The following is a 13,646-nucleotide window of genomic DNA, read 5'->3' as shown; positions in this document are numbered from 1 at the left end:
CAAAAGCTGAGAGGAGTTGGTGCTGGGCAACATTAAGAGTAGTGCCTTATTAAACATTCAGAACTATTAGGTAGAGAAGTCTTCCAATCCATGAAAAGTAGCATCACCCAGCTAAACAAAGACATTTGTCTGTAAAACAGGTTTTGCTCAACACTCTGCAAAAGAGCTCCCAAGAAACATGTTTCACAAGCTGAATTTATCTCTGGAGTAGCTGTGAACCTGCCTACCTGCAGGGAAGGTTCTTTTGCAGCATCTGGTTGCTTGTTGACCTTCCAAGCCTCTTGTGTGCCATCTGACTGTGACACATTTGACTCAACCCATTCAACTGAAGAATCCTAAAAAGAGAGTTTAATGTAAAGAATAAAAGTAATACCTTAACATACTACTGGATAACATCCAATACTTAGCAACTATATAGATAATCAAAATTAATGCTGATTGGAATTACTAATATAATATTGTTTAGTATTTAAAAATACTGATAATGAAACCAGAATATTAATATTCCCATAGGAGTTGCTCCATCGTGATCATAACATTTCACTTCATAAGCACATCACAGCATGCAACATGACCTCATACTGGCAGCTTATTTGCGTAACTCTACTAAAACAGACAAAATAAAAACAAAATCAAACCCAATTGGGTTTATGACATAACAAAACCAAAATTTGAAAAAATCTACATGCATTACTAAATATGTTTCACATTTATAAAGTTAGATCAGTTGAACAGCACAATATAAATCATGGTACATGCTATTGCCTTCTATTTTGTATCCAGCTTTGTATACTTGCATTTGCAAACCGTGTACAGAGATTTCTCACTTGAATCCAATAGGACTGCATTGAACAGAGTTTCTTTGCTATTCACATGAATGTGTCTTAGGAGTAAAAGACTTTGGATGGAGGTTACAGCCGAGACTGTGTTGCATCCTAGGAGTCCCTATTGTGATCTGAAGGGTTTTGGTGACTCCCACGGAGAATGTGAGACATTTGTGCCTTTGGTAACTTCCCACACTGATACTACAGTTTATCTCTGGTATTAACCCCTGAAAAATAAGTCTCATGGTAATGGACATTCCTTCACCCTATAAAAGCAACTCTGAAAATTAAAACTAACAGTGCCACCTGACTCGCACCAAGAATGCTGGGAAGATGTTTTCCACAATGTGGCCAGAAGGCAGCACCCAGATTTCAAATGCAGTCTCTACACTGTTTTTCCAGAGTGCCCTTCCATGTGAAGGCATGTCCTTATAGATTCAAATGTACAAGTCCTTTAGACTCATGTACAACTCCTACGTTGTTGGGAGTGTCCATGATTGAACATCTGTGGAAAAAGGCAGAGGTAATTTGTGCTTAAAATCAAAGTCAATTACTTCCAATTTTAGACACATCTTTCTATCATATGCCACACACTACAGGCTATCTATGAAATTGTTCTCTCTATATCAGAATGAAGATTTTGTTCTTCATTTTCTCTCTGCTGAAAAACTATAAATCCCTTAGTTCCTAATGAGTGAATTTAATACCATAAAATTCCCAAGCACTCACGTAACAGCCTATTTTAAATTGATTAAATACTCAGTACATGAAAATTGAGAAATTTTGTTGCAATTTTTCCCAACAGAAAATGTTAAGAATGAGCCTTAATTTCACTCACCATGCATACCCACAGGGACTAAAATGGTTCAAGCTTTAAGACTGTAATTTGAACTACTTTAAAATTTATTACTTACGGAAGAACTATCAAGTAAGTCATCCTTCTTTTCAGATTTCTGTTTCTTACTCTTCTTCTTTTCCTTCTTAGCTTTTTTGGAATGTTTATCCTTTTTCTTTTTTTTCTGCACAGAACGTTCCTACAAGTAAATGTTTGTAAATGAGATCCAGGAAACCAAATCATCCATATACAAAAAAATAATCAAAACCTACTTACCAAACCTCACTGAAGAAAGATGAAATACACATAAATACCTTTTATTTTTAGTACCCTCTCTCTCTTCTATGGGGGAACGGCTGGGGTGGTAGGGGCGGCAGGGCATACTTCACATAGATGATCAATTTTTCTTCCCCCTCTCAGTATCTTTTTCATTGGAATTAAGGCACTACAACTAAACAGATAACACCTACTACACTACATTTATTTTGGTCAAACTATTTCTTCAGGTATCACTACATTATCATTACACATCTTTCCACTGTTGAAATATCTGCACATTAAAAAGATGTGATATTCACAGGCTCCATTAAGGCTTCTCCCGTGAATCAACACAAATGAGACTGCTATGAAGCCTTGAATCCTCCAGATTTCTTCCCATGGGACTACCATTGTCTGATAGCACTTCCTTTTCTGCATTTGGTAGAAATTAAAGCTGGAATTGAATAACAGAATTTTTTCCTCCTGGCGAATAAAAGATAATGTCTACCTTAAAAAAAGCTAATATCAAAGCATAAAGAAATCAGAAGCTGGGATGTGTTTAAAGATCATCTTAAAGCCCACCAAATCTTCTGTCCATACAAACATTCTGTAAAGGTAACTACCCAATTTAATGATTTACAATTTCATCACCTTTTCCAGTGATTCCACACGTTCATTCACATCAGCAGGCATCCATGTATCTTCACCTCGCAGATCCTTTAGCAGCTTGCAACTCTCCTTCTTTTCATAACTAATTCTGGCCTAAGATGAACAGAGAATAAAAAGAATCAGGTGGAGCTCAGTAGCATTTCCACATACAATGTTGAGAACTGCATTTCAGGATTCAGAATGTTCTTCCCATTCTAGTTATGGAGATAAAACTAGAAATACTTTTCTTCTGAAAAAATAACCATCACTGCAAACAGTTTCAATTCCTAAACAAGGATTTTTATAAGCCATGTCAATAAAATAATTATTTTTTTCAGCCTCTGAAGTTCACTCTGTTATGTTCAGCATAAACATGACTTTCTGAAGCAAGTTTACTTAAGTATAACTTGTCCTCAATAATTCTTTACCCCATATATCATATGCCATATATCACCCTACCCTGATTAAACAGGAGGAAAGTTATTTTATATTATTACAGCCCTAATTTTGTGTTAGATAAGTCTTGCAAATTTCACATGCTTTTGGGTTTTTATTTATTTGAGGGGTTTCTTTTAAAATAACTAAAATCAAAACAAAAACTAAAGGAAGAATTTGAAATTCTTATCCTTTAACACCAACTTTAACCAGAAAGTGTTGTCAAACATAAGCCAGGACAACACATACAAGTTTAAGAAAGACCAATATTTAGAACAAACAAATAAAACAGTCTCAGGAGATTGGACAACAGTTGAGGTCTTTCCTCCTGGCCAGCTATTAGTTCTCCAGATCCAAGCCTGTGCACTGCACAAGACAGTAACTACCCTACCACAGGGCAGTATGTCTTTTTTTGATATAGTCAAGAAGGAAATCTACAGCTTTTGTTCTGACAGAAAACAATGCTTACAGGAAGATGACCAATACACTATATGAGTTCAAAAAAACAGAAATACATGCTAAAAAAATAAGATTAAAAGGGGATTTTTTAAAAGTGCTAACACACAAGAGTGTGTTTTTGAAAGTGGCACAACACAATGAACTCAAAAAAAAAAAAAACCCAAACAAAATATCCTTTTAAAGCTTCATCGCTTACTTTCTTAGCAGCTCCATGTGATAAACTTCCTAATGCACTTAAATGCAAGCAAAGCAAGGCTGCTACCTAGACTTCTTGATTTTAAACTAAGGAATATTGTAAAACAAGCAAAAAATAGTACAAATCAGCTTGAAAAAAGAGGCCAAGACTGAGACTTCCATCTCTAGAATGAAGCTGACAGTCTACAAAGGTGAATGCTACCTCTTAAAACTCAAAAGGCAGGCATAAAGAAAGAGTAAGGAACACATTTAGACATCTATTCCAACATCAAAACATTTTCTAGTTTACAAGTAGACAAAGTAACAAGAGAATGGGCAGGACTACAATTCAGCGAGAGTGAAATAGCTGTTAAGTACAACATATCACTAAAACCCCCCAGGACTCCAAAACATGCAGGTGTGTTTCCTGCAACTTCTCCATCATACAGAGAAGTAACCCTGGCCACCCTACGACATCTGGGACAACACCCTTGAAAAAAAGGCAGAAATATATCAGACTGATATATTCTCTTCTAGTCTATGTAGACAATGATGGCTCTTTTGTCTTAAAAACATGCTCATCTCATCAAAACAAAGTAACTAAATATGCCACATTTTTGGACAAGTAAAGCATAATAACCTCAGCTTTGCAACGCACGAAATGTCTACAAGCCACAGACTCCAAACTTAAGCTTATAACTGGACACAGATAAAACAATGATATAGATAAAACAGGAGATAAAGGGAACCTAAATATAGTTCTAGATGACAAAAAAAAAAAAAACCTGACTCCAAGCTTGTTCACTCCACAAGCAACACAAAACAAGTTGCCAAGATGTAGATTGAAAAAAAAAAGGCAGGCTTTTCTGCATATTCCATTTCACTTTTGGTTGAGAAAGAACTGTAGCTGGAGTCAACAGCTTCCTTCCACCCTTTTTGCAGTTCTCCAGCCCATAAATCTATAAATGCCACAAATAAAGGCCACTCAAGATCAGCTTGTCAACATTTCTTCATTGTAGATGTTCTCTGCCTGTCATGGAAGATTTAACCTCTTATCATTTCCTATAATAATAAGTTTATTTAAAATAACATTACTATTTTCTTCATGTTGCCAAAATTACAAATAAAACAAGGTAATGTTATAAGTAAGGCACAAACTGAGATTTTATACTTTTTATTAGATCTAAAACAACCCAAAATAAATGAAGGCAAGTATTTAAGTAATTGAGATACATCATTCTAATGGAAGAGGTGGATCATAATTTTGGCTGAAGTACACAAATACTCATTTAGAACACAGACTGACTAGAAATCATCATCAGACGACAGACTGCTGTCTCCTGAATACTAAACGAAACAGGACTGGGCAAGATGAATGTGCAGTGGCAGACTGACCACCAGGCTGTTAAAAAGAGAGAGAAACAAAAGCATCAGATGGAAGTTTGCGTCTCCTAGATAAGGATACAAAATACAGAAAATTCTCATCAATATATCTATGCAAAATCAAATAAAAAGAAAGGAAAAAAAATAAGAACACTGCCTAGACATCTAAAAATATGAAAGAAGTTATAATTTCAGCTAAATTATCATTTTAACACAAGAAAGTTAGCAGCAATACCCTCTAAATCTTTCTGTCTCTAAAATCTAGCTCCCTCAAATTGTAATATTAAGTTTTTATTGTTCGTGATACTTTCCCCTCACACACACACACAATTACTTCAAGTAGAAGTGAGCCGGAAAATCTGCCTACACTACTTTATTAGCTTCAAAACTTACCTTCATATTCTACTTTTCTTTTCAAAAGCTGCAGGGCTGACTAGCATGTCATAAAATGTAAAAATGAAAGAAAAACTAATTAATTCTCCTGTCAGATTTACCATTCTATCTATGAGGACCAACTCTAATAGTTTCATATCTGTCAACCCACAGGAGTCCAAGCATTTAATTCTCATTAAGATTCATTAATACTTACAATAACACAGGAATATCCAATAATTTATACTTTCCCCCTTTACAAATGAGGCACATTTTAGGTCACCAGAGCAATACTTGTCAGTTTTTTCTCCATAAATATTGGATTATAAATTTCTGAAATACCTCTGTTTCAAAAGTAATATTTTAATTATGCAAATGGCTGTGCATGTACACATGAACACATTACGAGCAACAACCTGTCAAAGAAGGACAAGCATCATGCTACACTACATACTTCTGCAACACCCTAATAAAATTGCTCATGGTCTCCTTTGCAGCAAAAAAGGTGAAGTCTAAGGCTGGCAAGGCACTCTGCAAGGTCTCTTGTTACAGTGCTACAAAAACAGTAATTATTCTACAGCACTATGTCAGCAATGTTTGCCATGGTTGAAGATAGCCAGATTTTACAGACTTTACCACAAGTAGGTGAAAGGGGTTTGAATTTCACAGATCCATCTGAATGTGGGAGGAAACCAAGTTCAAGGAAAGTGCTCTCTGGTTTCCATCAAGCGGGTCGTTAAGGCCAGCCCACCCAGTAGCTGACAACATGACCTACTAAATGAATAAAATTTGCTCCACAGCAGCCTGTAACACACTGCACATGCAAAACCCAAAAGCTATAAAAGTTACATCATGCCACGCCAGGAAGAAGCAGAAAAGATCAAAGACACTGCCAAAAGCCAAGGTACAAGTCACACTATAAATGGAGCTTGTTACACAGCAGTGCCTCAAGGATGTCCAGAATGGAGGGATGAGGTAAAAATTCCCTCCCCAGCTCACAGACACCCTGACCAACACTCCTTCCTGACCTCAACTCTATTTACTGTTTCAGCTCTCATGAAAGGCAGGGAAACTTTTCCATAACATTACAAAGACCTTGCAATTTTCCACCCCTACCTGTGGCCAACCTTTAGTTCTTTAAATGATAATCCTCATGTCTCAATAGTCAACTTCTTCATCCAAAAGAAGAAAGACTCCCTTTTCCTCCACAAGCAATCAGAAGAAAATCTACAGCCCATCAGATCACTACAGTATGACAAAAACATTCAATAGAGAGAGTGCCAGCTAAGCTGCTGTCCTGGCCACCTGCCATTGAAGGGCAGGGTTCCATCCCACACCTCTCCTCTCTGCACTGCCCCTCACATGTTCCCAGGCCTGTTCCTGCACTCCAGTCCTAGATAAAGTCACTTCCAGGCCTGTTCCTGCACTCCAGTCCTAGACAAAGTCACTTCCAGGCCTGTTCCTGCACTCCAGTCCTAGACAAAGTCACTTCCAGGACCACCCTGACACAAAAGAAATTCCACCAAAAGGACGGCGCAGCTTCCTGCAGAACAAGCTTACAAGTTGCCACTCTAGCAAGGTCATCAAGGCTCAAGGAACAAAGGGGCAAAGTGCACTTAGGGAAAAGAAGTGTGGAAAAAACTTCTTTTCAGCAACAGCTTCCTGTTAAGAAAGTTCAAAAAATCTAACACCTAGCCAGTCCTTCAGACACCAAGATAAGGCATTCAAAATATCTACAATGAGCTTCTCTCTCTAATTTCAGGATCATCTCCCATGCTATCATACAAAATACCCCACTATTTTAACTGTTTTGATAATCAAGTATCAGAAAGGTTGCTATGCCATGTATTACCACCCCACTACTTTTTATCACCCCAAAGCTCAGGGACAGAGAGCCCTGGGTTACATGAGTGCTTACTCCTGGGGAACTTGAACATATCCTTCTTTGCAGCTCTGATGCTTTTATACCAATTCTCTGTCTGAATAACACACTTATTTTGGTGAATGCTTAGATTATTTTTTGAGTCTCAATATTTCAATTATTGCTACATCCACAAAAACATCCCAAAGAGGACAACAGTGGAAACACAAGAAAGAGCTTGGCTTCCAGCCTGACTTGGGAACTTGCAACTGAGTCAGAGAGCTGCCTGCATCACCGCCTCCTCCAGACACAGCTTTGCCAACTGGAAATGTCACCACTCTTGTCATTTTCACCTGCCAAAAGGCACAGAAGAAAGGTCACTGAAGCGACTATCACTTCAATCATTTAAGTTTCTCGTGATCAATAATCAAAAGTCAGATGTGATTTAAAGAGCAGACCACAGGAGATGTCAGCCTTCAGTCAGAAACATCTGGGAGGCAGCACAGGTTCAGCTGGTACACATGCAGACACAACAGATAACTAGAAGCTGTTACTGCTAGGAAACCATAAATAGGTATTTCTTGTTAATGTGACATCTGTCTTCATCACTGACCTTCAAAAATGACCTGTCTGTTCAAACATGTTGCTTGCAAAAATGCACAGAGGTGCTCTGACAAAAATCCGAAAATCTTTTGTGAAAAGGCAGTATTCATTTCTCAGTACCATTACTTTTCTAATACCACAGATTGAAGTGCTGAAGTGCTTATTTCCTTTGGCAGATAGAGTTGCGGATTTAACACTTCATGAAGATTTAAAAGGGAAAGAACAAAAAGGAAGTGCTTACTATTACAGCACAGAAGCAACTATAACCCCTACCAGAGACATATTTTGCTACTAATTTCTGCCTAAGGAGAGATTTTTCCACTGAAAACTGAAATGTAAAATACTGCCAAGCACTCCATCACCTCAGCAAATACTGATCATGGCAAAAAGATAACTGTTAGGTTTTTAGGAGGAAATACCTGATCGCACTTCACCAGCAAAAGCTGCTGATTTCACAGCTTCTTTAGAGCTCTAATACTGTGAACTCAGTGATACTGTTATATTCTGTTTGTTGTTTGCTTTTCTTTAATTTTAAATTGTATTTTCAAAGAAAATAAAAAATGTAAACCAAAAATTAAAGGGAGAAGTCTAATCAAAAGCATCAAATGTTTCCAAAAATAATGGCTTGCAAATCTCAAATCAATTTTTTCAGAAATATAAATAATTTTCAAAAATATAAATAAGTAAAACTAAACACACCATTTCTTGTTTGTGCAATGAACTTGTTTTATGGTATCAATTTATTTTCATTGTTTCAATAATATACATTATTTGACAAAGGTCTTATTTATCTACAATCAACTTCCAATCTGTCAGTAATCCTTAAAAATTAAAAGGCAGGAGTTTCTGCACAAGGAATGGCCAAATCTCATCACCCTCAGAGGCAAAAGAGTGAAAGACTCAAAGTCCATGGAAAAAACCCCAAGTAACAGAAGAGCAACTCTAAAATACAAAAATACCATATGAAACAACAGATGAAAGAAAAATCCAAAATTTCAAGTCTTGATAAGAAGTGTTCATGTCTAGGAAAAATACACATCTCTGCATTTACCACAACACCCATCAGGTTATTTTCTTGCTGTAAACTTGAAAACCAAAATAGCAGTGTCATGAACTATCATGCTCATCAAAACAAGATGCTATTTCTGAAGCTTTCTAATGATTTGCATGTCGACACTTAATTATATTATTACTGATCATTATCATAAACACTATCAGCCACTGGGTTTTATCAGTGCAGTGGGGAAGACAGACTACACAAATAAAAGAATACACTCCCAAGATTTAAAAGAGAAATCTCAATCAATTAATTGTATGGCATTTTGGTTCATTGAAACAAGTGCAAGTTCAATATTTCATAACAAAAAGCTCCTTAAGGTGAGTTGGCTGAATATTTCATCTTTCCAGAAACAGATCTACTAAAATACAGTTATTTCTGCAAATTTCTCAGATTACCAAAAGAAAAGACTACATAGCCTTCCAACTGTCTTTCCCAAAGTAAAGGGATTCCAGGATTACAATCACCAAGTAACTGTCCTGACTGCATTAGCCAGCTGTGATAAATTCCTGATAATCTCTTGCTGCCTTTCTAAGCAAGACAAACAAAACACATTGAGAAAAAGTGTCGCAATAGTTTTCTCCCAGTTCTGTTCATAGAATCTTAGAATATCCTGAGTTGGAAGGGACCTACATGGATCATCAGTGGCCAACTCCTGACCCTGCAAAGGACACCTCAAGAGTCACACCATGTACTTGAGAGCATTGTCCAAATGCTTCTTGAACTCTGTCAGGCTGGTGCTGTGACCTCTTCCCTGGGGAGCCTGTTCCAGTATCCAAACACCCTCTGGATGAGGAACCTTTTTAAAATATTCAACCTAAACCTGCCCTGACTCAACTTCAGGCCATTCCCTCAGGTCCTGTCACTGGTCACCACAGAGAACAGATCAGTGCTCTTGCCCCTCCTCTTCCCCTCACAAGGAAGCTGCAGACCATGACGAGGTCGCCCCTGAGTCTCCTCTATACTGAACCAGCAAAGTGACTTCAGTCAATCCTCGTATGCCTGCAACCTCTAAGCCCTTCACTGTATTTGGGGCTCTCCTTTGGACACTCTCCCATAGTTTCATGTCTTTTTTATATGGTGGCACTCAGAACTGCCCCCAGCACTGGAGGTGAGGCTGCCCCAGTGCAGAGCAGAGCACGACAATCCCCTCCCTGAACAACCTGACTGTTCCAGTGCAACAGGCAGCCCAGCCATAATCAAAGTAAAGCAGAGAAAGTCAATACACTTAGGACATTAATCTGCTCTCACACAGGCAGCAACAAGTCCATTTCTGAAAAGCAGACAGCAGAGTATTGACATGGCAACTACGACATCCTCACGCTTTCACATTATAAAATGCTAAATTGACTTTTCACACAAATAATAGAGTATCTACAGGGGAAGTCTTAAAAATATTGCCCTTTTACATAGCTATATAGGTTATTTGGTCCATAAATGGGAAGAGGAAACATGAAATGAGTTTAAAAAAAAATCACTTTCATTCCTAAATTTCCCTACCAGCCAAATAAGTAATAAGGGAATCTCTACAGCTTCCTTTGGCCCACATGGACTTGTTCAGGATAAAATGCTTATGATACACTTCTGCTAACACATTCTAAAACTTTGCTATAGAAAAGCGGGTAGGGGGAGGAAACTCCCAAACTTCAATATCTCCTCATCTTACTTCAATTTTTTGTTCTTACTGCAAGAAAAAGAAATAGTTCAAGGACATTCATAAGATGATGAAGACAGCAATTCCACAAGCAACAGCAAAGAAAACCATTTGATCATTAATTTATGCTTCAACATTACCCCAATGCACCCAAGAGAATATTTGAAAATCAAAGAATCTGACTTTGCTTTAGGTTGCTTTGAAGTGAAAATATAACAATGGGGAAATAGAACACAGACTCTGTACTGTGATTTTCAGTAAGAAGCTGAAAAGTCACATCAGGAAGGTTCCTCATCAGCCATATAGGGGCCGAGTATCTCGAATGGTTAACTTCCATAGAAAACAACATCACTGTCTCCAGATCAATTTCTACACTCCACAAAAATGGACTTGAAGAATCAAGTGACTACTATTTCACAAATTATACTCCATTCTGTTTACCTGTACTGGATTTCTCGGTGCTCTGACATTCTCAGAACTGAGAATCTAAATTAGTATCCCAATCAAAAAATGTCCGGAAATGCCCAGGGAAGCTGAAGTGCATACAGGCTTAAGTTCAAAGTGAGCCATCTCCAAAATATTCCTGCATTCTCCAGCAATTTGAGGCTCAACAACTCTTCAATCAACAGCTTCCAACATATACTTTGTATTTTAGGCTATTCTTGTCTGGATGAAGTGCAGTGCTGGTATTTGCAACATCTGTACAAGAGACTAGAATTTCTCTGTGCATTCACAGGCAAAAGGCTGTGAACTGGTGCTGCCCCTCTGCACAACAGAGAGACCTCAGGGGCCAGCCAGGAGAGCAGGCACTCAGAGACAAGGACTCAGGAGCCAAGGACTCAGCAGGAGCAGCCCAGACTATGCCACACTTAGACTTGCTCGGGGTCCCTCCTTGGAGGCACCCAGGTTGAGCTGGCTTTGTGTTTTGCACCATGATTAAATTGTTGTGAGGATCCAGCTGTCTCTGACTCTTCCATGGAAAACCTGGAGTCAAGCTGGTAAGGGAATCTTGTCTGACTGAGTCTGAGTGAGTGTGAGTGTTCTGTATAGGGAATCAAGCAGAGCACACATTGGCTCACTGGAGCCGCCCTCCACAAAGGGGTTCAGTGCCATCAGTGACAGCCTCGGGTGGTGGGAGCGCATCCCAGAAGGGAGACTGTGCTTCCTCAATGGTCAGCCAGGAGAGTTTCCTTAACCCCATCACTGGAGTTTTTCAAGACATGACTGAACAGAGGACTAAATAATCTCACCTAGGCTCCCTTTCCCACAAGGGATTGGCCCGAGTGATCTTTCAAGGTCTTTCCAGCCAGGGCTGTTCTAGGATTCTAAGCCAGTGGCACTGCTTGTTGTACAAGTGGCACCAGCTGAGAAGGAAAGGTAAAGTAGGCTAATAGTGGCCCACGTTAGCTTTGCTTCCTGTTAAGTGTATTTTCTGAACATCCAGGAGGTTTAACTGAGCAAAGGAGAAGTTTAAGCAACAGACCCATCAACAAACTTTTAACAACATCAACAAGCTTTTGCAGGACATTCTGATTCACTATTACAAAGTTAAACAAATTTCCATTCAACTGCTTTTCAAAAGGGGGAAATCATTGAAGGGAACTTTTATTGCCAAGAAACGGTTCCATAACTGTACAAAGGAGATGCCCACATGATATATTACATTAAATCCTCTCTCTTTCTGCTTTGCCATAAGAAAAGGCATCACTGTTGTGTAAGCATCAGGCTATCCAGGCCATTTTCCCACTACTTTTTTTCTGACAATATCTTTGCCCAGACAGATTTGGCTGCTGCTTACCCTGGCCTTCCTTTTGTCAAAAGCCCACCATCACAACCTCATTCTCTTTCCATACGCTGTCTTTCTCTTGCATTTCTCTAGTTATACCCCCTTAAACCCCAAAACAAACCATGTCACTTAAGTGATGTGCCATTTGTGACTTCAGCATTCACTCTACCTACAAGTGACAAGAAGAATCACCACAAATACTAAAAACAGGCAGGTTTTGAACAAAATGCATCATGATTATCACGGGTCTCCAAGTCACAGCATCTCTACCAAAGCACCTGTGAATGGGAGCCTCCTAATTCTTGTCTTACAGTACAACAACATATCACCAATCAAGTAATTGATCCTACAAAATCAGGCTCCCACTTCTTAACACACGCACGCAACTTCAGGTTATTACCACTCCATGACCAGAATGTTGCAATGGAGGGATACAGGCTCTTTAGGAAAGACAGGACATAAGACAAGGAGAAGGAGCCGCCTTTTACGTCTCATTTAAGGAAAGGCTGAGAGCTGGGTCTGTTCAGCCTAGAGAAGGCCGGGAAGTGAGGGTGATGTCATCTTATCAATGTATAAAAAAATCTGAAGAGAGAATGTAAAGACTCCGGCTCTTTTCAAAGGTGCAAGCACAAAAATGCATAATAAGTGAAACACCAATAGGATCAATACCACAAGCGGCAAAACGCAGGAAATCAGGTGGCTGTCACGCAGAAATTCCAGACTGCGTCCTGCCACTGTGGGTGCCGCAGCCCAGCTCCCCTGGGCACAGGAGGGGCTCTCCCCACGGCGTCCCCGCCTGCCGCGGCCAGGGCAGCTTCAGGAGCGCACCGACCCCGCAGAGCACCCAACGCCAAGCCTGGGGAACGGGGGGGTGCTCAGCAGCCCCGGGGCAAGGCTGGGCCGGGCCGGTCACCCCACCTGTGCCAGCAGCGCCTCCCGCTCCCGCTGCTCCCGGCTCCGCTCGCCCTCCGGCCCGGACGCCATCCGCACAGCCCGCCGGAAGCCGCGCCGCGGCCGTACGGCAGCCCCGCCGCGACACTGTCGTGAACAGCGTCCCGGGGAATGGCGGGGCGGGAGGGGTGGCGGCTGCGGCTCCTCCCGACGGGGCTGCGGGGCACGGCGGGGACCTGCCCGGAGCCGGTTCTGGTGCCGGCTCGGTCCCTCAGACCCTCTGTTCTCGCCGGCGTCCGTCGCGACGCGCTCGGCTCATGACAGGGTCATAGAATCGTAGAATATCCTGAGTTGGAAGGACACATGGAACATCAGTGTCCAGCTCCTGCACAGGACCATCCCCAAG

The 13,646-nt window shown here is 40.1% G+C and overlaps 1 protein-coding gene across 2 annotated transcripts in view; it reads right to left on the bottom strand.

Moving 5' to 3' along the window:
• The window catches only part of CWF19L2 (CWF19 like cell cycle control factor 2), a 57,398-nt gene extending 44,058 nt beyond the window's left edge, over window positions 1-13,340 (bottom strand). Inside the window, exons 1-4 of one of the 2 annotated variants that reach the window (XM_084200880.1) lie at window positions 13,268-13,340; window positions 2,569-2,679; window positions 1,739-1,858; window positions 228-335 (exon numbers count right to left, since the gene is read on the bottom strand). In XM_084200880.1, the coding sequence (XP_084057006.1) occupies window positions 228-335; window positions 1,739-1,858; window positions 2,569-2,679; window positions 13,268-13,333 (405 nt within the window). In that variant the 5' untranslated portion in view covers window positions 13,334-13,340. Of the gene's footprint in view, window positions 1-227; window positions 336-1,141; window positions 1,330-1,738; window positions 1,859-2,568; window positions 2,680-13,267 lie in introns of those variants that run through there. The other variant, XM_084200881.1, reaches the window with a different exon arrangement.
• Window positions 13,341-13,646: the final 306 nt, after the last annotated feature.

This window comes from Fringilla coelebs (genome assembly GCF_963513975.1).
Source record: "Fringilla coelebs genome assembly, chromosome: 2".
Taxonomy (NCBI): Eukaryota; Metazoa; Chordata; class Aves; order Passeriformes; family Fringillidae; genus Fringilla; species Fringilla coelebs.
This window is presented reverse-complemented; position numbering and strand designations above follow the sequence as displayed.